Below are 26,427 nucleotides of genomic sequence, written 5' to 3'. Positions count from 1 at the left end.
TCTCACCTCAAAGTGTATTTCCTAAGCTATCAAACGTAGGATACCTGGCTTCCAACTCACTATGCCAGATACGTTTTCATGGTTCTAACTGATAGTCAAACTTATAGTCAAATGGATTATCATAAAGGTGTCTAACTGTAGAGGTAACATTTTGACTGTTCCAATCTTTGAAGACTATTTGACTGTATGCCATCTCAGGTTTTCCTAGTTTAGTTGTAGATGGAGTTTCATGAACAGTCCTTGTCATCCATTGAAGTTTTCTACTGCTCTCATAGACTGACATGGTACCACTTCTGCTGAAGGTACTTTATGACGTGGCTATATTTTCTTTCATACCATCTTAAGCCCTTTTATGATTTTCTCTATTAGCATGAACTTTCATTTAATATGCTCGTATATTTTTAATGAAATTTGGAAAGTACATTTAAGCTCCTTGCTTCCTTAGTCGTATTAATGTTTGGTTGTTTTATACACAACCAAAACATTTCTCTGGAGGTTTGCCTTGCTGGCCAATTCAGGCTACTCAGGAAGAGGCAAGAACGCGATAGGAGTTAAACCTTTTTGGCCCTTCTAATTAAGGAGCGTGTGAGCTTAATCACAGCACGCATTAAGACTGATTTATTGCTTTATATAGCCCGCCATCAGTTTCTTTACAGTAAGCAAGGGCAATAGGGCATCCATGTATTTCAGAATATGGACTGGATAAAGGACTGCATCATTTGGGGCTAGGAGTTCTCAGAACTAGTCCATCTCACCTCTTCTTGTTATAGCGTGTACAACGTCAGGCATTGTAAACTGTATAATATGAATTTGTATCAACACTCAGTCACATCACTATTGCATGCTATCACAGGTTACCACAGGTGGTTTCTGATGAATTATTTAAAGACTTTGTTAGGAAGTGAGTTTGACTCAGTTATGAATCCTTCCTTTTGAAGAAAGGTCTTTTGAGATTAAATTAATATCCTGAGACAACAAGACATTTTGCGAAGGCATGTAAGAAATTTGAATAATATGCTTTGCATAAATTATGCAAAGTTCTTAAAAAATTATGCAACATGTCAATCCAGCACTTTGTGCTATTTTTTTTAGGTCGAAAGGAGTCCTAGCATTTGGCTTTGGGCTCGAGGACACATTTGTGCTACAACAGCTGCTCACATTGTTCTAATGCTCCCACAATATTGTCAACTGAACAGTAATTCAGTTACACGACGTTACATAATGGCCACCGTAGCGGAATCCCCAGCCCTGTGAGCGTGCAAAGGAATATGCCACACATGGCGCTATGGATTGTACATATGTATTCCTCCACATGCAATCACCCACTGCCCTCTCATTACATCATAACTGTTAATACCCACACACTAACACCTCCAAGCAACTTACGTATTTCCTTGTAAAGTCCACCCAGAATCGCAAGGGTCCTAGCGCACATAGTCTCATGACACTACAGCCACATTACAAGTATAATGCAGAGTGCTGGAATTATTATGCAAGAATAAGCCACTATATACTACATTTCACACAGGACTAATATTTAAGGAATCTGTAAGGCAGCATTATTAAATAACTGATAGATTCTCTCATATATTGAAGTGCCCATGAATGCAACACTCGCTCAGTGTGTTGCCATTCAATGAATAATAACATAAAGAAATGTTGTTCCTAAAGTCAGTTCTTTTCATATAGTTTAAAAATTGTAAACTTAATTTCTTGATTTCCACTAGAGAATCTGATTGCTGCACTGTTGGCATTTGGTTGATTTATTATTGCCAATGCCTACTGAATTCTCTGCAAGCAATTTAATGAAGTATGGATGTCATGAACCGAAAGTATTTGCTGAATAATGTGAACTTTTCAGACTATCAACCTGCTCGCAGTTTACAATACTTGGCAGCATCAAACATTATGGTTATTTACAGTGACAAACAAAGCAAATGTGTTCATTCATGAATTTACAGTCCCTCAGGAAGTTGATATCCTGCCGAACATCTGCTGCAGCTCCTTTACCCATCGAAGACAAAAGAGCACATGGCGCTTTTCTGAACTGTGCAACTGCATTTTGCATGCATTGTAGATAGAAACCTCAGAAAAACAATAGTTTGACTACACCTGCAGAGATACTGCTAATTCTTCACTTGGAAATCGGCCATTCATGCTGACTTTACCTAGCAGTTGTCAAATCAATCATATGTCTTAGCATCTTGCCAGCAGCAAACAATTAGGGGGTCCATTCACAAATCTATTTGCGCGGAGTAAATATTACTCATGCTTGGGAAACATCTTCTGGGCTCATTTCGGTGTGTTCCAGAGGGCGTTGCAAATGTATTGCAGCTGGTAACATCTGATACGTGTCCTGGTATTGCTTTTGTGTTCAGTGAGCCTTGTTTTGACTTTTCTTTCTTTTGCACCTGCCTAGTCGGCAATGGGATTTCAGGTGAGAACTATAGTAAACTGCATCACTTTGTTCAGCCCAACAACATGAGCAGTATCAGGACATCGGAAAAATAATAATCGGGTATGATACACTTTTACTCTAATGCCTGAACACTCATTGTATCTTTCGGACGATGATTAAGGGTATTTAATATACAGGGCGGAGGTGTGAAACTAGTAAAAAAAAAGAATTTTACAGCATTTGCAAACATTAAATGGGAAGAGGTGTGCTGAGACAGGGAGTAGCCTTGGCATTCTGTGTGCTATAGATCGCCTACACATTATCTACCAATAAAACATTTTATTAGATGTTGAAGACTGTACATACCTAGATAGTGTGAGAGGAGTGCGCATGTATGTAATGTAAATCTGGGTACCACCCACACTAGGATGAACTATTTAGGCATTCAAAAACATAAAGGGATTACATTTATTTGAATATCTATATTTCCTCCTAGAAGCTTTGGCATTAATAATACTAACAGTATTTACGAGTGCACCAACCAATCACCATTTTTCAGCATGTGAAAAGGAAGCAGTCGAATGTGTGAAAAAAACATCTTGGAAAACTACGAAACCCACACATTTCTGAAAACTAGACATCCCGGGGAGTCCAGCGAGGTATGGCTTGCGTGGATCCCCAACGTTTTCCTACCCAGAATGCCCTGCAAACCTCAAATTTAGCTGTAAAAAACACATTATCCTCATATTTTTAGGTGGAATCACCGTGCCGGCACATATGTCCTACCCCACAGCATTCCCCTCAGCCTCCCGAGTAAAATAATACCTCACTTGTGTGGGTGGGGAAAGGGCCTGTGACTGGGAAGAGCCCAACGGTATATTGCTTTCAAACAGCTGTCATAATTAGAAGGAGTTACAAGTGAAAACGTAAACACAAATGGCTGTTTTTTTCAACTAATTTTCAATTTTTCCTCTATTCAACGGTTAGTTTCTATAAAGAATCTACACAAATGACCCCTTGCTGAATTCAGAATTTTGTCTACTTTTCTAAAATGTATAGCTTTCCAGGATCCATTATTGCTTTCATACCTATTTCTACCATTAACTGGAAAGAGGTTGAAAGCACAAAAAAATAGCTAAAATAGGCTATATCCCAGAAAAAGGCCAAAAACTGTGTAAAAAAGTCTGCTTGTCCTTAAAAGCTGGGAAGATGGTAATTTCAGCAGCACAACCCCTGTTTTGATACCATTTGCAGGGAAAACAACAGATGCTCTCATCTGCATCCCTTTTTTCCCATTTTTCCAAAAATAAACAACTTTTACCTGTATTTTGGCTTATTTCTGGATCCCCTCCAGTGAAATCCACAAACCCTGGGTTCCTTTAGAATCACTTGATGTTGAAAAAAACCTGCGAATTTAGCGTGGATACCTTATGTCGTCAAAAAGTAACAGGGGCCTAAGCCCGAACTACCCCAAATAGCCAAAAAAAGGCTTAGCATTGGGGGTGGGGGGAGGTCTAGCAGCAAAGGGGTTAAAGCTTAATTGCAGTTAGGGAAAGGAAGTAGTTCTGCCCTTAACTTTAGGAGCACCTTCATTTTTAAGGTCAGACACTCGATATACATGCTTTTCTTCCCCTACACCCACTTTACACCGCCCGCTGGCTTCAGTGCAGCTCTCGGACACACCATAAACCAAACTTTGCAGCCCCCGGGAACATGTTTGTGAGTACCCATGTGCTAGACAGTGTCTTCAGAAGAGGGCCCGGGAGTTTGCTTGAGGGCAGGGTGGCAGGATCCCCTTGTTCTGAAGGAGAAGTGATCCTTTAGCACTTCCCTTTCTTTGATGGGAGTGTTCACTTGGGCTCATTAGCAGCGTTTGTGAGCATCTGCATTTCAAAGGCAGAAGCTTCTGCTCGTGCCGTGAGCTCCACATGACTGATAAACAATTGATTGCTGTCCTGTTCAGAATTAGTACTGTTAAACTGGGGATCTTTAGGCCCTTCATGTGTTCCCCAATTAGGCTGAAGGGTGGGACCGGATGTATGACGTAACAAAGCGTGTTATTACAACGCGTGCTGTTCCGTCGCAGTCGTTACAACGACTGCATGTTACCACGCTATGCCTTTAGAACGCAAGTCTTTACATCGACTTGCGCTAGGTGGCGTGCTAACATCAAAAAAGGGTAATTTACTATTCCAACTCCAGTCCACTTATCAGTAGGGAAGGTGTTGGGATAGTAAACTACACCATTTTTAATGTTAGAACGCCATCTAGCGCAAGTTGATGTAAAGAGTTGCGTTGTAATGGTATAGCGATGTTACATGCGGTCGTTGTAACGACCGCGATGTAACAGCATTGCGGTGTAATAACCGCGTTGTAAAGGATGTTTCCCGGCTGGACCACTTGTTAGAGGAGTGACAGGTAAATAAGGGGTTAAATCATGAACAATTGTGGTTTTTAGGACTAAAATTAAAAGAAAACATGCAGAAACACACAGAAAAAAAATAGGAGGGGGTAGAAGCGAGGACGAAATTTACAAATAACATGTTGTCTTGCTATTCATACCACTACTAAGTGACGGCATTTCATGAGGGGTAGCGTCAGCCAAATCAGACTTTTAAAAAAAGAGCATATAGCACTCCAGGATTGTAGTTTTGGTTTTATAAGTCTGGTTATGTCTAAAGAAAAACACAGCATGCAAAATAATGTTAGCTTAAGAGTTAGGACTGAATAAATGTGTCACACGTGATAGGTGGGCACTTGGCAGCTGTTTTACTCCAATTTTACAAAATGTATTAGTTAATTTCGATAATTGTGATTGCTTGTTTCAAATGCCACACTAAAAAGAAACTCTGTTTATATCTTTGGTGAGATCACACTCTTACAAAATATACAAAGAGTGTTTCTGTTTGGATCATGCGGTAGTCTGACAGTTATGTGTGCTCTAGTTGCATTCAACGTTTGCTGCAAATATATCTTGCTGGTTCTGCTTCTGCCATTCTTGAATTCTTCTGCCATTTCCTGTTGCTTCTGTCATATCCTGTTACCATTACTATCCCTGATGCTGCTGGTCATGCGCAGTGCAGTCATTCTCTGACGCACTGGCTACTGGTCTTACTTCTGTCACCTTCCTGCCCCCTCAGGCTTTATAGGCGCAAGCAGAACCCAAAGTGAGTGGATGGAGGAATGCTACATAGGCACAAGGGTAGTGCACTGTCAGAGGTACAGAATTGGGGATTTTTTTCAGCAACAGCGTTGCCACCTAACAGCAGGTCTCCGACCAGAGCACTCTAGAGGAGAAATCTTCTGTGCAATCATCTGGATTCTCAATGTTCTTGATATCTTTGTGAACAAGAGTACCCAGCGTCTGTTCATCAGGGGGGAGGGGCAAGAGTAGAACAAAGATTGAGGGTGCATGTGTTAGAAACCTCCTGGGCTGTAGGAGCTCGGCTGTGAGGGCACAGACGTTATGTGGAAGGCCTACACTTTTCCATGTACTTGCCTGCATCCTGAGTCTCCGCTGGCCTGTCCGCATCAGCAACATGACCACTGATTCTTTATCTGGTGACAGAATCAACTGTATACATTATGAAACTGTGCCCTCCTCATGGTAGGGACAATGCAGAGCATTCTTAGTACAAAGTGAGGAATAAGGTTTATGAGTCTATCAAGCAATGACTAACACAAGCAGGTATTTTAATGTGTGTGTGAGGGGAAAGTATTACCCGCAGTCAAAATGAGGGCCTTAGACACTGCTGCCATCTTGTCATTCTTAAGTGGATTTCTGTTAGTTTGGAAGCATATTGGCAGACTGGAGTGTGAGAGAGTTATATAAGAGAAGAGGAAGATAAAAACAGAAATTGATTAGAAATTAAGCCAGAAACGACTAATAGATTAAAAGGGTGATGTATCAAAGAGAACAAAATAGTGGCAAGAAGAGAGACAGTAAAGAATGATGAACGCATTTAATGGCAAATGATTAGAAAATGGCAAATATCAGGAAGCTATTGGCATGTTATATGCTTTTTAAAATAGGCTTTTGATAATGGTGTGTGTCACTGAACAATGTGACATGGGAGACTCTTCCTGTGCCAGTACTCGGATAGAGGTTCAAGGTGCAGGTCAGAATGGAGGTACTTTGAGCAAGGTATGCCTGTCCTGAATTTCCAAGAGAGCTTTGCCGAAGTACCTTGGCCATGACTAGAGGTGTGCGAAATTAATTTAACTTGACTTTCATATAATTGTGTGAGATATTGGGGAAAATTACATGAAAGCATACAAAATGCAAATCTGCCATTTATTGTTTTATTTTACAGTGACATTCATCCTGGCGTTAATTGTTGATACAAGGACATAGTGAATGCCTAAACATAGCTTGGAAAACACAGATGCACTAAACAATAGCTACTCGAGTTGTTCAAATTGTTCTCATGCTTTACTTTTGCCATAATTGACAGCTTGATCACACATTACAATTTGTGTAATATTGCGAATTTCGCTTAACAAGCTTAACACGGAGTTCCTGAAGTCAAGCAAATTACGCCAGTGTGATTTACATTTTGTCTGGGGCTAGCCATGACCTATCATACTATCAGTCAATAATTGGACCCATGTATACAGTGTAGTAAATCAGTGTCCCTCAGAGGTGATATGCAGCAGCTCTAGCTATTCTGGAACTAAGATGTACACAAATGCACATTTTGTAGTGAACCTTAGCGATGACAGGCTGGAGCTCATGTACAGAGACCATCCAAGAGTGTGAAAGAAGTTAGAAGGTGAGACCAACCAAAATATATCCCAGGGTGGAAACTGAAAGTGTACTTCAATATTGCTTTTATTGTTATGTCCAGCCCCTCACTCACTCTTTCTCACCATATCATGCTCATCTCTTCTGCACTCATTTCTTGGTTTCTCACATTTAATCTTGCTTTTCTATTTCACCTTCGTCTGTCTTTTCACCCTCTACTCCTCCCTTTCCCTGTTTTTCTTCATTGCACCTTCCTCCCTCCTTTCACTAACCCTGCTCATTTACACTTACCCACAAACTATTTTCTTGTTATGCCACCCTTTTCTATCTCACAGCCTTCTTCTCTCATGCTTCATCTTATCACTCTCACTCCACACACTAGACCTTTGTGAGGATTTATGCTACTCTGAACGAGTCAACATTTTTCTCTACCAGTCACCTTTATAGATGGTGCAAGAGTTACAGCTTGTATTAGCAGCATGATATCTCCTGCTGGATGGAAAATGAATCATCAAACAATATTTCCTTCCCCAATATTCCCTACAACACCCTACCGGACACACACAGTATATTCTCTTTCTAACATCTCTCTTTTTATTTTGAACTTTCTTTTCCCTTCTTACACAGTTTATGCTCACCTTCCTTATTGCTTATCACACCATCACTCTTTCCTTTCACATGCTCCAAATCTTGAACCTTGGTCAATGTGAAACATGGGTACTCAGTTGTAAAAAAAAGAAGCTAAATTAAAAGTTGAGTCTTTAGTTTCCATGTATTGGAGTTTTTTTTATGTAGCTGAAACTTATGCTATGAATGTTATTTGGAGACGCTCACCCATCTCCTAAAAAACTTTACTCAAGTGGGGTAAAAATACAACGACTTCTTTAAGAAAGATTTCAAGAAAGATTTCAATGCGCATGCGCTACATGGTCAATCACAGGAGCTGGCCATGGCAGGAAGAAAGTTAAGATAGCCATTCCCTTTAAAGTCAGGGATACAATATGGCTTTGACGTCACTTCCTGTAATGTTCTTCTACGTGGTGTCATTGAGCACTGGCTATTCTAATTTACCCTCCGAGTATTTTTGGAGACTTGTGCCCTCTTCTGAACCAGAAATGGAAATTGACGTGTGCTCGTGATTTGTGTAAAGCAGTTTATTCATTGTGTGTGTAAGTTATTTTTCTCTGTTTGTCATTTATTTTATCTATTCCAAAGAGACGGCTCTCATCAGGAGAATTCTTCAACGACTTCAGGAGAAAACATTTTGAAGTAATTATGATACAGTTTGACCACTCGTTTTCTCTGAAGTGCAAATTGCAGAGCTCAGTGACAAAAGCGATTGATTCTTGAGCCGCCACGTCATCGACGCCCGCGTTCCATCGGCACAAAGCGTCTGCTTGGCCCCAGCGCCGAGAGCTCGCATACAATGCATACAAATATATCAGGAGATTCAGGGTGGACAAAGGCACGATTTTTTCGAGCGGCCGGCATCAGTCATTTCTTTTAACAGAGTGCCTGGCATGAGTACATGAATGCTACAATTTCAATGTCATGGCAACACAAATGAAAAGTAGGGACCAGGATTCGAGTCATAAGGGAAGCACAAGGCGAGAAAGATAAGCTTTAGAAGATCAAAAGAAGGAACATGAATGGACAAAATCTTAGAGATGGAACTTGCTGGTCTACACTTTGAGTCCAATACAAACGCGCAATGGGATATTGTATAGCCCCAAGTGTGATGATAAGTAAGAGAGCGGCCATCGATAGATTTAAAAATGTTGCAATATTATACAAAGCAAAATTGGGAAATAGCGACTGGGCTTTGTAGAACGGTGTGTGTAAGCAGATAACAATGCGTTCTATAAACCATTGGCAAGAAAAAGTTAATTGCACCCCGGCACTCAATTTGGCACTTGTATAGCAAATGTTCCATTAGTGTGGGGCAATTTTGCACTAACCGTAAAATAATATTTGGGGCAATGCATTGCTCTGATCAGAAGGTGTGCAAATCGATATTGGGTATTTGGTGCAACTGTCACCACAAAATGTCGTACCTTCCAACTCACATGGTACCACCGTGTGACACACAATATTGGCTCCCATCACACCGTCATTGGGTCAGGAGCCAATATCACACGGTGGCAAGGAAAACTAGATGAAAACAACGGTAAGTAGTGGTTTTTCAGCTTGTTTTGGGAGGATTGAACCGCAGAGGTCCATTAATGGGTGAGAAAACACCCCTCTGACATCAGCACCAGCCTCTGCAAGCTTTTGTTAGGGAGGGAGAGAGCTTGGGGGCAGGGTAAGGGGTTCAAAGTGCTTTGTAGACCCCACCCTCTCCAAGGCCACACCCCATCCTCACATGGTGAGATTTTTGTTCAAGTTGGCAGGTGTGAAACTTCCTAGAATTGGTGCAACATATCCCATTTTGGCTTTGTAAAAAAAAAGTTATACAATGCAGTGCAAAGGCAGTACACCTGGGTTTGAGCCAAAATGGTGTGCCTATCCGAGAGCTGCATAATGGGGAGATATGTATTCATTTTGCTTTTAACTTCCTCTTTCCATGTGTGCTGCAGCACACATAGCAATAGGAATTTGCCTTTGAGGATTGTTTTTCAGAAACAATCCTGCCTGTATAACAATAGGAAGCTTTAAATAAGATTTATTATCTTGATATCCAGGCAGCTCTTTGCTTCAGAAAAGAAAATTACTTTCTTCACAGTAAAACAAAATGTCTACACATTAAATGAAGATAATCATAAAAAAACAGAAGAGATCAGCATCTTCTAGGTCAGAGAACCAACCCGAAATGTGTTTGTAGCTCTTTGGTGCAAGATGCTAAAATGTAGGTTAACATTGAACCCAGTAGTTAATGATATCCTGTGTTTGCACCAAGTGAGTTTATTTTTATTTTTATTTTTTTAAAGTCCTCATTTCACCATAGGCATCTGCAATGTTAACAATAAAGACCCATTCCAGCCTGGGCGCCCAGGGCCAATGTTCTTGCATTTGCCTTGGGCCAACCAGGCCAGCTTCTTTGTACGAGGCTACGCCAAGTGAGTTTCAAAATGATTGGGTTTGGTTTACTTCAAAGTCCTTGCAGACAGGCTTTTGCTTACACTTCTTAGGGTTTTGATATGCAGTGAATGCAGATAACCATGATGTTACCTTCGAACAGTCCTAAAATGTAACTAGAAATAGCCCACACACTCATCATTCATACAATGAAGGGTCTACCCTTTAAATTATTATTATAGGTGCATGGGTAAGTTCTTCTTGGTGGTTTCCATTGGTGTCTGGCTTGCCACGTTCTTCCCTGCACATTTGGAAGCATAAGTGCAGTTGCTGGACTCCAAAATCCAGTAGGCACCAAGCCATGGGGGTGACTGCAGCTGCAAAGGTTGCTACATCACCGTAGGTGTCCCTTAGACGGACAGATGGGGCTATGGGTGGGGATACAGGGGGCTCTATGTCAAAATTCATACTTCACTGTATACATTTTCTGGTGGTGGGGGCACAGGGAATGTCAATGGCCAGTTGACTTTTGGAATATCTTCTAACTGTAGCTGTTAAGGAAATATGAAAGTTCAAAGCCCCAGTCAAGAACACTGATGTTATTGACTGGGGCTTTAAACTTTAATATTTCCTTAACAGCTACAGTTAGGAAGATAGTTCAAATGGTTCCAGAATCAGCGTGAACTCCTGGAGCTAGCTGCAACCAGGGGTCAAAGTAAAACATCTTCAAGACTCTCAAGTGATGGCTGGAGGGGTACATACAGCACCCCAGGGATACCAGGAGTGTTACAGAAGATGAAGGATGACCTATGTCAATTTGTGATGGCAATGAAGTAGCTTATCAACTCGTATCGAGTTCCAGGTTCATGGACAGCTAGCTGGTGATGACCTCCTGGGCAGTATCAGTCCATCAAGATGTCCTTCAAATTGACACCACAGATGACCATGCCTTGTTTAGTCAGTCAAACAGATATTTTTCTTTTAGCAGGAGAAATCCAGCTCCTTGACCAGACAGGTAAGTATATCTTTCTCTCTACAAGCCCAGGAACAAGCCAACCTTGAAGACTTCCCAGATGTAGGACCAGTCTAGAAGGAAAGTGACAGTACAGCAGCAGTTCCACCAGTCTATCATCATGTGTTCTCTCTTGTGCTTCTGTACACACTCTCCTTAATTGTTGACACATAGAAATATTGAGCAACTTACTCGTCAAGGGGGGTCAAAATTTAACATTGTCTGATGGAAAAGCCTGACAATCTAGCAGTACGTAACTTTAGAATATCTATAAATCCTCCTAATCTATAATTCACTTGATCCTGGTGTGATCTTATGCCCAGGTTGTGCAGCCCTCCTTCTCCTACTGCGAATGAAGCAGCGTGGCTCAAATGAAATGTGGACTAGCTATAGATATGGAAGCTATTTCCAAACTGCAGCATCCCTCCCTCCAACAAAGGAAACTGGTAGATGCATGTATGCAGGAGCTGATGTTCCAAATTGGCATGCTGCTTCACTTCCCAGAATGGACATTGGCAGTCCAGCACCAAGTAGATACCCTTTAGTGCAGACCATATTTACGGAGTCCGATGAGCACCATGATTTTCTTGTCCAAGCAGCCATTCATTCACACACACTCACACACACCTAGGGGCTGCTGGAGGCAAATCTTTCTGGAAACAGATAAAAAGTTCTGTGCCTCCGATTTGAATCTTATGTTGACACCACTGCGAGTTTCTTATAGTCTCTAGAGATTGGACAGTACTTAGCGCTGCAGGGCGAGAAGCACTTTGAGTGCCCCTCAATATCAGTGCTGTGCTCAGTTTTCTCAGTCAGTAAATGTGAGTATCCTTGGTGGATCTGCATGATTGTCGAGGCTAGTGATGAAAAACTTGTACAGGGAAAGGCAGAACATGTGGAAAGCAGCCTTGCAAGTACTTTCGCCCAACATGGTAAATAATTTAGAACAGTTTGTGTGAAATTACAGCAGTCAGATTAGGGATGAGTTGATAAGGGAGAGTTAGAAAAGAAAATCTTTGCAATGTTTTAGAATAACAGAGGCAGCAGACCTACTAAAGATTGTTAGGAAGTCGCAAAAAAGTAAGCCCAGTTTGGGTGGAGTAGTTAAAACTTCTTTTTCAATTAAATTCAAAAAATCTTTATTTGGATATGAAATATTCATAAAAGCACAATTAAAATACCAGCAAATTAAAACGATAAATAAACAGGGACTTGTAATATATGGCATGATCAGCAATACAAATGCACATGTTATAAAATAAACTAAATATGAGGGGCAACCACTTCTTCAAATCTTATGGCTAAATTATTCCTAACAAGTAGCAGCATAATATGGTAAAGTGCAATTCGGCAGTCAACCACTAACAGATAAAGTCAATAAGGAAGCAATCAAATATAAACAAATAGCAGCATGATACATCAAAGTACAATCAGACCTGGAGAAATAGCAGCATAGTGTATTAAAGTGCAATCAAATATAAATTATATTATAAAAAACATAATATACAAAGCAACAATTTCTTCGAAGCCACCTCCCCACATATAGGCTTAAGATTCACAGCAAATAGCAGCAAAATGATATTAAGTGAGATCAAATGCGTTTATAGAGTACTCATAGGGCGCGTGAACGGACTGTCACCTTCAGAAAAGAACTTACACAAAAAATCAGATCTATCCTCTCAAGATTTAAAATATCCGTGTGGGCTATTTTGTAGTCAACAGTGGACTTTTAAAAAAAGGAATCAAACATTGTTTAGTGTATTTTTGATCAAAATTACAAAAGAATAAGAAATGTAACGTTGATTGGTTGCTCCGATTGCCATAGGGACAGGACGTTTGCTCAAGGTTTTTGTTAAAGCCTATGGGGAAGCACAATAGGTATTTTGCGATGCCTGGCCTAAGGCAGAAGAGCAAGCCTCTCTCCCAGCCATTTAAGTTCTTTAAAAGATAGCTGGACGGCAAATGTGATAGGGGCAGTTAGCGGGCACCAAGAATATGTACCTTGCAATTGACCATTTCAGGAGCTCAGTTGCATGTCTTGAGTCACTGTATTGATCGCATAAGGCCTCCTGGAGGATCTTCTTAGTTATACCCTCTGTATTACTTGGGTTTAAGAAAATATGATCAGAATTCACACTGATCAGACTGTTTCTAACAGCGGCAACCACAGTCTGTCTCCACCCTTTTCGCATTTGAGGCAGTCCGCTATATTTCTCTGGTTAGTGTCGCTGCTGGGTTTTGACAAATTTTTAGCCAAAATATCGCCGGGTGAGACCTGATGTAGTCTTCGATGTAAGACACTTGTAATTCCCTGTGACAAATACAGCTTGATGATGAAATTTGGGCCCCCAAAACTTTTCTACAAAATCTATTTTCTTCCCCTTGGATGCTACTACATTCGGTAAAACCCCAAACTTCAGCACCATATGTTGCCGTAAGTATGCATTGTTTTTTGTAGATTTTAATCATAGATTGCACTACCTCAGTTCTTTTTGGTTGTGGAAGGCACAACATTGAAGTAATGGACTTTAGGAATTTACTCCTACTGTGCGCTAGAGAACCCTTATCTGAAAACATTAGACCCAACTATGGAAAAGTGCAAGTGCATAGGAGTTGTTCAGATGCTAAGGAAATTGAGTTGATAAGGTGCTTTTTAGGGACGCAACTCATTATAAACGATTTCTTAAAATTAGTGCAGAGATCTAAGCCGGCTATAAAATCTACAATACCCCTAACTAAAGTGCGCAGTGCATTCGAGGTGAGGTCCATTAAAACCGCATCGTCCGCGTATAGTAAGACGGGGAGTACATTACCATTAATCTTCAGGACATCATTTGTGAGTGCCAACAGAACATTGTTTTGTTTGCTTACTTTCTGAGTGGTAGATCTTGAGATTTTGAAAATATTGTGGTCAATATGTTAAAGGCCTGCTTTGATACATACAAGTTCGATCTCTTGGAGAATAGAAATGATTCCTCAATTCTTTGAACATTGACGGATTCTCTCAAATTAGTTGGATTCCATTGAATATTTGACTTATATTTCAGGAAGCTCCACAGTTTTTTCCTCCTCCATCATTGAGATGTTACTGATGACACACAGCACACATATTTTCAGTTGAAATCGTTAACTTATGACATTCATCTGTAATAATCTCACCACCAAATTTTTCAGCACTTTTGTACCCTAGCTCCACAAGGTTGCACCCTCATCACAACACCAACCCTCTTAATTTGCATCAATTTCATAGTTACATTGCGTGGTGCAACATTTCAGTCACTTCTGAAAAAATCAGACATTACTTTATGGCTAAAAATGCACACACATAAAATTGCCCAGCCTGTTAAATGTTTACAACACCCTCAATTAAGATGTTTGTGTGCATGGAGAATAACCTTCTTCACCTTTACTGTTTCTGAGGGAGAAACCCTGTGGTTTAAGGGCAGAGCCCTATTCAATTCTCTGGCCGCAAGGGCTTCTTATTGCTTCCCTTTAACTTAATCTTCTGATAGTCAAGGTTTTTTACAAGATTCAGGTGATCTTCCATTCCCACTCTACATAAGGAATACGTCTTTCCTTATGTTTCCTCTCCACTGCTTATTTGCTGATGCTTTCTTGATAACTGTACTTGACAGTACTGGTTTTACATATGAAAAGACCAGGATCCAACTGCGGGTATTGTCTGTCAAATGTGGTGGGTTTAGTCCTCCAAGAATCAAGGGCCCACATGCATTATTGTTTCATTTTGCACTTTCTAATTTGCGATTTTTAGGGAATCGCAAATTAGGAAATGCAAAATGGGATGCATGTACATTTTCGCAAAATATTTGAGAATCGGTAAAAAATCGCAATTTTTACCGATTCTCAAATATTATGCGATTAGCAAAGTGCGAATTCGCAATTCCCATTCATTCCTATGGGCTAAAATGCCCATAGGAATGAATGGGAATTGCGAATTCGCAATTTGAAATCGCAATTCAGCAATGCATTTCAAGGGTGGAGAGGGGGGTCCAAATGACCCCCCCCTTCACCCATGAAATGCACTTTTGAGTATAAGTTGCATACACACATGTCCTAAGGACATGTGTGTCTGTAACTTTACAGTTCAAAAAATGCATGTTTGTGCTTTTTTAATCAATTTCGCAAATTACCACGAGGTTCAACTTTGTGGTAATTTGCACTTGCAATTTCAAATTTCGCAATTTGAAATCAAATGATGCATAGCATTTTAGAAATTGCAAAATTGCGATTTCTGAAATGCTATCGCAATTTTAGAAATCGCAAAAAAGTTGCGATTTCTAAAAAAGCATGATACGTCTCAAAAAGCAATTTTGGAATCGCAAACATCCGATTTTAAGGAATCGCACCGTTTGCGACTCCAAAAATGCTTGATGCATGATCAATAAAGGTTTTCGAACTGAACCAAAACTCTCATTGTTGACTGAGCTAAATGAGCAAATTGCTGATGTTCATTGAAATAATTGCTGAGAAGAGGATTTTGGTGCAGAGCTGGAGACTCCTACTGTAATTTGTGGGATGAACTGATCAAATTAAAGGAAAATGTTTATGTGCCAGCAGTGGTAGAAGGTAACTCTTCTTCTACCCTCATAAGAGTGGGGGAATTTAGGAAAGAGAAACTACATATTGGGTGGGTGAAGCCTGTCTTGAGGATGGGCTGCTCACATTTGATTCAAACTAAGAAAAGGAAATGTGTGCCTTATTATTTGGCATACACAAATTGCAAGCAAAAATCATGATTTCATTTTCTGCAAATTTTCGTTGAAGTGAAAAACAAATTGTTCTAAAGAGAATTATAACTGAAGATCTGAACACTTAACTGCTGGTCCAAATTTTTACGAAAAATGGTTTATGTGATAATATGCCCTACATTTTTGGTGGTGCTTCATGTAATCTGCATTTTGGTTATTTTGACCACATACAACTATCTCAGTAAAAGGTCTGTCATTAAAAATCTTTGAATGATTGAAGATTAAAATGATCATTAAAACTATTTGAAGACATGAAGATTACCATAACATTATTGCCTAGAAAGCTGCAGGGATATTCTGATTAGATTTGGTAGCAAAGATTTTGCTTCTGATCAATACACCCATATTGTTGCATTTTGTCTTGAAACAGTTTATGAATACCTTGCAGTTTTATTGGTCTTTTTTAGATATGACGATAGCCAATAGAGGGCCATAGAAACAATTTTATGAATACATGTCTCATATTCCTGTAGGAGACTTGATGAGGATAAGAGCTGGCACTGTGTGAGAGATGTACAAGAAGACAGAAATCATGATTTCCAAAAACATCTAGTGAGTGGAGCCCCAGACCTCTTAGGCACTGCAAGGGATTTAGCGAGTGTGGGTAAGCCTCACTGATGTGTGAGTGAGACTTGGAAAATAGTCAGTATGCTCTTTTGATAGATATTGTGTAAAAGGTGGGTGTGTGGCTGGGGAACTATGGCCAGGAGTCCCTGTACCTGCTGCCAACGACCACTATATGTAGCTTAGGCTTGAGTCACTATTACCCAGCGCCAATTGACCACTCCAGAGGCCTGCACACCAAATCAACAATCTAGTGAGCTTCCTTGAGTGCCCCTGTCAACCTGCCAGGCAAAAGTGAAGTGATATGGCCCCATCGCCCCATCCATGACCACCATTCTTTGTGACCAACACTCTGTAGCCGAAAGATACTGGTCGAAAAAATGATTGCAAAAAGTGTTTGCAAATAGAGATTCTACTTTTTGTGACCAATATTGAATTTTGTGGACTGATCTATGTATTAACTTGTTGGTTCACAAAATATAGAATAGGAGGTGGTCACAGAAGGAACTGGCCACTGAATAGTAATTACACAGGTCAGAAATTATTGCTCACATTGATAGGCTACAGTCACAGGGGTGGTGCCTGCAAGGGTCAGCCCAGAGCCATTCATGTGACTGCATTTAAAATGTACTTATTTTCTTAAAGCAGCTCATGTTCCTTAAACGAAATAGGGCTGGTTTTAAAATGATATGAACAATTTAAAAAATAAAACTTGTTTAGAGTTGTCAGTGTTCCCTTTTACGGTTATCACACCTACTTGACAATCCGTAACTTTTCAATGGTAGGTGACCAGATTCACGGGCAAGATCCATTGATACGTATGAAACCAAAACACTATTTGAAAGTAATGCTCAAAATATGCTTCTTCCAATTTGGGATATGGTTTGAATTTCCAAAGTCATTTTAGGAGTCTGTAAACTTTACTGACTCTTAAAATTGGTATAATTAGAAAATACATTTTTAGTGGTCACAAACCCTCTGATTTAGCTAATGAAAACTTGCAGCCACTAAACAGTTTAGTACACCTAGCAGTACGTTCCATGCACTAGGAGACTGGAAGGCAGATGTATTGCCATTTAAAGAAACTGAGGAATCTGATGAGTAGGGGATGTTTGAAGAAAGACTTTCTTCATGCAAGAAACTAAGATTTCTAGTAATACTGTACTAGTCAGTACTATTCAAACATTTGCTAAGAGCACTAACAGCTAACATTTGTCAGCTCCACAATTATAGGCCTGAAGCGGAGTCAGGAAAGCATAAAGAGAGTGAAGGGAATTAACATCTATTAAAATGCTGGAATGTTGGGAGCTCCATTGTAGACAATGGAGTTCTCCATGCTTCTACCGGCCGGTAAAGGCCCGCAGAGCAACATTCCAATGTTTCTCAAAGGCCGCTCAGAGCTCGAGGGGATTTAAATCACCCTCGAGCATCGAGAGGCCTTTGTTTTATTTGTTAGAACATTCTGCCCTCTAGTGGCAGAATGTTCTAAAAGCCTTATAGCCCTTCGTAGCAGGGCTATACCGGCTATTAAAGTCCCGGTCCCTTGTGAAAGTCTATCGCCTTCGGCTCGGGCCTTTAACGCGGGAGCGGGCCTTTAATAGCCGGTATAGCCCACTACAGCAGGCTATAAGGCTATATTAATGCCCTGTGGCATGACATCAACAGGACTATTAGCACCCAACTTCCAACTTCACTCCACACCCTGGTTGTCCATAATCAGTCACAAATGCCCACTGGCCCCTGTGCTTTATGTCTCTGACTCATTTTTTACTTACTCTCAAGCAGATCTAGCAGACCCACAGAGAACAATAAGAAGAACTCCTGTTCTAACCATTCTGGTTGCCTAAATCAGTCTTAGAATCTTGCCAATTTGTTTTCATCCATAAAGCTCAGAATCAAGTGTAGTCCCTGACTTAAATAGACACCTGTTATGAGTGCACCTGCTTTGTGCTACTGAGTCACAGATCACTAAGGGCCTTCTTTAGACTTTGGTAGCTTCAGGACATGTGCCAAAAAGCAGAGGATGTCCTATTCAACCCATTTATTGTGCAAATAGTGCATCCACACTCTAAAAATAGGGAGAACAGGATATCCACCGCTTTTTTGTCAGGTGTTCCGCATCTACCTCAAAATAAGGCCAACATTATGTGTCTGTAAAATGAAAATTCATTAAAAACACTTGGAAGAATAACATTTTTTGCAATACTTTTGTATGGCTTTATCCTCCTCATTCAGCTTGGTTCTAGCACATCTGCTGTAGTGCAATATCATAAAATGAGAACAGTCATACATAGGTGCCCCTGAAGCTGCAGCATCTGAGAGTCCGCATTGACCAGGTTTACTGGTAAAATGTAAACTCAGCACCAAGAGCGGACGACAAATGCTTTCCGGGTAAAATAAGTTACAAGTGAAGATAAATACCTTGAAAGTGAATTGCTCATTGAAGACAGGATTAAGAGTTTTTCGGTGGACTTTCGTTTCAAATTTCTTCTTCTTATCAGGAAGGAGGAACATTTTCACATAGGGATCAGATGTGCCACCCATATCTAAAGCCGGCAGCTCCGCGGCCTGAATAATCCCGACCATGAGCTGGAAGGAGAAAGAGAAAAAGAGCAGAGCAGAATGATAAGCAGATAGTTTCCAGCAAAAGGAAGATTTCTTAAAACTCACATTTCACTGCCCTCAATTTGTCATTCTTATTCCTGGTTTTGTGGATCTCTTTTTAAGGTTTGTGTACCAAAGCAACATAACTTTAAAAAGAGGAAATTAAGTAAAACTGCCATATTATCTCTTGAGAAATAATTGCAGGTGGGATTCTGGATCACCAAGAAGGTTTTAGGGGCTCTTTCATTACCATCAAATTAACACATATAGTCTAAATAATGGCTTCAATTCATGTGTCAACATACCTTAAACAAAGCCATCAAACTAAACATTACTGAGAAGGAACATCTCAAATTTCGCATTAATCATCATTAAGATAACACACAAGAGATATGAGTTTTGCCATTGTACAAACTAGGTATCAGATTTACTAACCTTACACGCAATACAGTGCAGCGCGTTAACTTGCTATGCTGCATTACATGAAAGGGAGAAAGCTGAAATGAGCTATGTCTACTAAGAAGTGGCACAGTTTTGCTATCTCATAGCACTGATGCTATGCAGGCACCCTTGTACCATGATGTAAGGGTCCCTGAATTACAAGGAGAATTGTTTTTGTGCAGGAAGGGACACAAAAACAATGACTGGAGGCATTTGCCTCTTTTTCTGTGTGCTGCAAAATGCAGCACACATAGAAAGATAAAATACTGAAGAGGAAAAAAGATCTTTATCCCTGTTACTCCATCCTCTGGGAGGCATACAGATTATGCGCAATCCCAGGTTTACAAACCTTTGTAATGTCCATGCTCCACCCATGGAACAACTCCCTGAACGAAACATAACTCAATGCAGCGCAAGCCGCAGTGTTGTGTTACATTTCTTTACAAATCAATGGAAGGTGGACCTAATTTCTCCTTGTGTGGCTTTGTGATATTCACTAACCGCAAAAGTGGTACAACCACACAGTAAAATGTTAGTAAATCTGGCCCTAGCGGACACATGCATCAATATTGCATTTTGCGATTCCTTCATTGCGAAAAATAAGGAATCGCAATTAAGGAATTGCAAACTGCAATGCCTCAAGAAATCGCTATAAAAATAGCGATTTCTAAAAAATTCCTTAATTGCGATTCTCTAATTGAGAATCGCAGTTAAGGAATACATCCCCATCCATTCCTATGGGCCTAAAGGCCCATAGGAATGAATGGAAAGACATTCTTAATTTGCAATTCACCATTAGAAATTTGCAAATTAAGAATGCAATTTCAAGGGTGCAGGGGTGTCCAAAGGACACCCTGTTGCACCCCTGAAATCTGCCTAGAATTACATTTTTCACACTCACATGCCCCAAGGGTATGTGTGTGTAAAATGGAACTTTGAAAAATGCACTTTTGTGCATTTTTCAAAGTTTTCGCAAATTACCATGAAGGTCAACTTCATGGTAAATTGCTCCCCTTATTTGTGAATTCGCACATTTTTAGAGTATGATGCATTGTAATTAAGGAATCTCAATTTCAGATTCCCTAAATGCAATCGCAATTTAAGAATCAATGTACTGAGTCTAAAAACCAACAGCATAGTGCATGAAAAATGAGGGTGCTCATGCAAAAATACTAAGACAAATAACAAGCTTTCGTTTAAAGCTCAGAGCAATTTCTAGATTATTCAGAACCATGAACCAGCATAATCCTAACAGTCAAATCTATAAAAAAAAGTCCCTACTAGTCATAATAGATTAAAAAAAAGTGCAAACTGAAGCTCTTAAATATCTTCAAGTTGACCTTACAGCACATAACCTTGCTGACGAATACTTCCAAAACAAACTGATGCATCCACCCAATGCCCTGGAGTTTTTTTTCCACCGTATGGAGACATATGATAGCCTTGGATGAACCATCCATCTCCCATTCAGCTAGAATAGTTACTAAAATAGGAAACATTTTGCACTATATAACAGCCTGATCAAATCATCCAGCGACACAAAAAATACAAAGACACTTTTCCTATTCACATCTACAAGAAATGTCAAAAAATGGTCTGAATTTCAAACAAGTCCGCATAACAAGCACTGTGGCCAGATAATGCCATCACTGTGATATTCTTTGAATCTTATGATATCTGTCAGAAACTGGGTTATTTAATTGGGAAGGGGGGGGGGACTTTACTTACGTAATAGCTCAAACTTTGGTTGCTATGACACTGGCAGCAGGCAACTCCCAAGAGAAACTTATGTGAAGTGGAAGTATTACCAGCAATTTTGAAGTAAAGAATGCAGCACAATAAAAGCTTCAAGTCAACTTGACAAAAAAGAGAAAAATAAAAAGTGAAAAAGACACCAAAATCAACAAAAGAGGATAAAGCAAAAAGTGTAAAGGAAAAGTAAACTGTCAGTCTGAAGTACAAGTTTGCATTTGACTAAGTCCTAGGCCAAATTTGAGAATGACCACGGAAGAGAAGAGTTACACAAAAAAGTGATGGGTGGATTGCTTAAACTAGCCTCAGTCACTTGTAATTACTCATGGCTGCATTCCAGTCCATCATTCTTTTGCTGACTATGCGACCTCAGACAGGAATCAGGTACATGCAAATCAGCCTTGATCTTGTTCCAGTAAAATAAATTTGGCCTCAACTGTCAGGCCAGGCTCCCTCTGAACGGGAACACAATCTATGTTATGTTAATAAAATTTATTGAGTGCATGAATACCTGGAGGTGTCTTGGTGCTAGACGAGCAACCCAAGACCAGTTCCTGCCTATTTGAGCCCCTTTGATTGAATGTAGCTCCAGGTCAATGGCAGAGTGAGCATAAGAACCACGTCAGGGCATATCCATCGCAAATAGAGTGTTGCACTTAGGTACACGAAAAAGTGATGGTTGTCATGCGTGAATCAATCTTAGCCAATGGTAATTACCCTGGGCAACATTCCAATTGATAGGTAAGCCCAATCACTGTTTCCTTGCGCTCTGTATCACTGTAACCAAGCTGCACCTGACTGAAGAGGCCCCAATGGGCCACAACTGGTCTTGGGTGGCTTATATTCTAGTCCTGGGATGACCTGGCTTGGATTTTCAGGCTGTACTGTTACCAATGGCCCCCGGAAAAAGCCTGATTTCCATATGGATGGGTCTAATCTGATGTGGCCTGGTGGGCAAAAAAATGATAGACTGAGATGCAGTCCTGAGTTATTATCAGTGGCTGAGTTTAATTCAAGCCTTCCATCCTTCACTTGTTTTATATCCCTCATCGTAGTGGAGCAGAAGTCGGATTCAAAAACAGGTCCTCTTTGTCAAAATTTTCACCTTGTGACTATGGGGCCTATTACAATGGCGGGCGGACAACGTAACAGAACACGGGACCGACCGCCGAAGTTGCGGCGGTCCCGCCAGGCCAATTACGATGCGCCTGCCACACTGGCGGGTGCATCTCGACATTAACATTGTGGCAGGCGGTGCCCACAATAAAACTTCTGTCACCCCAAGTGGCTCTTTTGACTCGAGGAACAACCACATATTTTGCCTCTGCTGATCGCAGTAGTCTCCCAGGGACATACCACTGAAAACATTTCCTGAAATAATCAGTGCCCCTGCCCATCAGAGATTTAAATACCATACACAGTGCTTTGAATTGAGCATGCTGTATCACAGGTAGCAGTGAAGCTGCTTTATTTCCTTCCTAATAGAAATGAATCCAGGGTTGCTGGTAATCAGCCTAGCTGCCGCATTTTGCACCAGCTGGAGTCTGATTAGATGCTTCTTCTGAATATTTGCATACAGACTATTACAATAATCCAGCCGGGACAAAATGAGCACAGTACCTGCCGTTCTAAAACTCACCTTGGGCAAAAAGAATTTTATTTTCCTCAAAACTCTGAGGAGGTAGAAGCTTGTTGAGACAACTCCACTAACCTGTTCCCAAAGCTTAGTTTATTGTCCATGATCACCTCTAAATTCTTAGCTTTCCTGGTTGGGGAAAGGGGAACTTCCATTCCTCCAGGCCACCAGTCAGGGGTCCAGATGTTGGGATTATTGCCAAAAATGATGACCTTTGTCTTGCCTGCATTAAGTTTGGGGCAGTTTAAGGACATCCAGCCGGCGATGGCTTTCATGCTTTCGCAGCATCCTAAGCCAGTTTCCAATTCCTTGCCTCGCTGTACGGACAGCCCATAAGATCTTATTAGTGCTGCCAGCGGACCCACGTAGATATTAAAAAGCGTGGGGCTAAGTGAGGAGCCCTATGAGACCGCGCAAGCGAACGAAAAAGGCTTGGACCTATGTCTCCCCATATCTACCGTTTGAATTCTGTCTGCCAAAAAGGATTTCAGGAGGTCCAGGCTTTACCCTGCACCCCTGTAGCTAATAACCGGTTCATCAAGACTTCATGGTGGACCGTGTCAAAGGCTGCTGACAGATCTAGCATGATCTGGTGCCTGCCACCTTGTGCATGGCAATGATGGGGGGTACCATGGGTACCACCCAGTGCAGCTACCGACACCACCCACCCCAGCCCCAGGGGCCCGCAATGGGCCCCCCACAGTGATTTTCCGCACGTCTTTCCATGACAGAGTCTCCGTCATGGAAAGGCAGGCATTCTAATATGGATGGCAGTGCCTTGCACCATATACTGTGCTTTTGCTGCCCGGCCGTCAATCCGACCGGTGGAAAAGCGGCTGATGGTCTTTCCATCGACCGCGGTGCCCCTCGCCATACTAAGAGGGTGGGGGTTGAAACTGGGTCATTTGGCGGGCCGATCGTCACCGCCGGCGGCCCGGCAGTGGCGATCTACCCGCCATCATAATATGTCCCTTACTCTTTTTTGCTGCAAGTCGAAGTTCTCCAGTGGGAGATAGTCAAAAGTTGAAGCCTGCTAGGGTTGCTTGAAGTCTAATGCGTTGTTGTCATGCTCTGGCAGAAGCCGTTGATTTTAGTGGCAAATGTTCTGAGTGAAATAAAGCTGAATTTTGCATCTAACCTTTGGAGAGAAAGCGTTTACCCTCAGACATAATCACTTTATTAGTTCTCAAATTCCATCAGTGGGACAGAATTGGAAGAGGTAACTAGGCAAGGCTGCACAAGGAAGGATACCTTTACTGCTAGGTCCCAATGAACCTGGTTTCAACATGACAAAAAGAGCTGAATTGGACAACCTTTGTTTTTTTGCCCCCATTGGGTGCAACCTCCTTTGACAACCCTCAGCATCTTTTCCCAATCCTCATCACCAAGTCCCACTTTTCTCCAACTGCTGTAAATGTCCTTTCTGGTCACATCTGGAGAACCAAGTATATCGAGGTAGATATATAGGCCCGAGGACTCTCACCAGCAGGGTCTAGTTCTCTGTGATGAGATGACCCTTACTGGAGTTTTGCGTCCTTCTGCCTTTAGTGTCTCAGGCACAGAAAAACAGGTGGTCAGCCATCTGACCCTTAGAGAGCAGTTGCAGTCACCAGGGTACCAGGCAGAGATCCGGAGTCTGTACACGCAGGGCCAGATGTACATTTGAATGTGTTTGTGATTACCAAATAGCAAATGTTTGTGTATTAGGAAGGGACACCCGAAACACGCCCCTTCCTAATACCAAATCGCAAACCCAATTTGCGATTTGGTAGTCGGTTATCGAATCACAAATAGGGCTTTGTACTTAAATTTTTTTTTGGGGGTGGTTGCAAATTGCCCGATTCCTGGAATCGGGCCGTTTGCGAACTCAAAGAAGCTTTGTACATCTGCCCCTTTTTTCTCACAGTCAGACCTTCTGCATCAAGTTTAGTCTTCTTTGGTCATGGAATGGAGGTGGTGGTGAGGTGTGCTCCTTATTCTGTGCACTAACCAATGACTGGACAGTGTTATGTTCCCAATCCTGTGTAATTTCTCACCTATGCAAAACTCCTTCTTCAGCATGTCCTCTTCATTTTCCTGAAAGAATTACCAGAAGCCTCAAATCCAAGATGTCTATACTCTTTCCCACCAGTAGGGACTTTGGCTCTATCCAAAACTGCTGCTCTATTTAGATAAGCTCTACTTCTCTCTGTTAGGGTGCAAATGGATACTCCCTCTTGTTGGGTTTAGTTAAAAAAAGGTCCTAGGTTAGTGGGCTCTGGGAATAAATGGGAGCAGCCCCATGTGTCATCTCCAAGTCAAATGAAGTACTGTTTAGTCTATCCCTTATTTTGCCAACTGTTTTTGTCCACTCCCAGATGGCTAATCAATGCCTTTCTGGGGTTAGAGGGGGCTCAGGATATTGTGCTCTGGAGGCAGGGTTGTTACCTCTAGCCAGTAGTGTGTATTGGTTTCTCAAAGTAAGAAGCATAGCAGAAATGGATCAAAGCCAGTTCTTCCTCAGGCAGCACAAAGTACATTTCTATAAAGTTACTTTTTCACTAAAGGTATCCAAAATCAGATTTCACCCGAAAATAAGCCTTTAAAAACGAATGGGCAAACAACTGTAATTAATTTGCTAGCATTTTCCCAAGTGGAGATACAAAGTAATAATTTAAACTATATATAGACCTGTTCCTGGTGAATGCAGCCTCACCCAACATCGGGAGAAAAGCTTTTAGCTCTTCAGTCAATGTAAGGGCACCTATTTCAAATACATGGAATGACTTTTTCTTAGTCCTGCAGGATTCCAATCACAGTTCTAAGTTGACATAGGAATATATAGAAATATTTGTTTTTTACATGGCAAAGACGGTTTCCTTTCCCTGTGTCACTGCAGGGCCTTAAGGCTGTAGCCATATTATTTTATCATGTAAGTAGGTCATGTAAAAACACACTGCGGCACACATATGACATTTAATTTCCATGCCATCAGTGCATTTACTATGGCCCTAAAAGAAGGTTATATAGGCCAATGGAGTAATGTAATTTTATTAAAAGCCTTTTAGGGTCAGAGCTACTGTGGCCCTGGATAGTAGGTTCAAAGTGCAGAGTCATACTTCCAGCTACAAACTGGGTACAGAAAAGGGTTCAAAATCAGGAGTGATCAAACAGAGAATGCAGATTTCCTCTGAATCGTTATACTAACCACACTACCCTGAAACAAAATACTGCTGGTGATACAAGAATTGTAGAATCTCTATCCCTGTGGCGGATTAACAGCAGTAAAGAGAGGAGCCTAAATATGTGCTGTCATCAACAAAACACTGCCTCAATATTGTTACCACATGACAAACACTGGAAAACTGAAGGTGAAGGAGTAAAATCTCATATTAATTATTTACAAAATTACAAAATATATCAATATTTGGTAAAAAATGATCTTATGGTACTACTAAACATACATGTTATTTTGAGTCTCACTGCCCTTGATAATTAAGTGCATTTTAACAT

General features: G+C 40.9%; 1 protein-coding gene across 4 annotated transcripts in view; it reads right to left on the bottom strand.

The window, feature by feature from the left end:
• SYT1 (synaptotagmin 1) overlaps positions 1-26,427 on the bottom strand; it is a 1,122,517-nt gene that overhangs the window by 558,218 nt on the left and 537,872 nt on the right. For all 4 annotated transcript variants that reach the window (XM_086919582.1, XM_086919584.1, XM_086919586.1 and 1 more), the window contains one exon: positions 18,924-19,091. In XM_086919582.1, the coding sequence (XP_086775708.1) occupies positions 18,924-19,091 (168 nt within the window). The remainder of the gene's footprint in view (positions 1-18,923; positions 19,092-26,427) is intronic.

The sequence above is a fragment of the Lissotriton vulgaris genome, chromosome 1_1, assembly GCF_964263255.1.
Source record: "Lissotriton vulgaris chromosome 1_1, aLisVul1.2, whole genome shotgun sequence".
Classification (NCBI taxonomy): Eukaryota; Metazoa; Chordata; class Amphibia; order Caudata; family Salamandridae; genus Lissotriton; species Lissotriton vulgaris.
The sequence above is the reverse complement of the archived record's forward strand: the minus strand, read 5'-3'. Positions and strand labels throughout refer to the sequence as shown.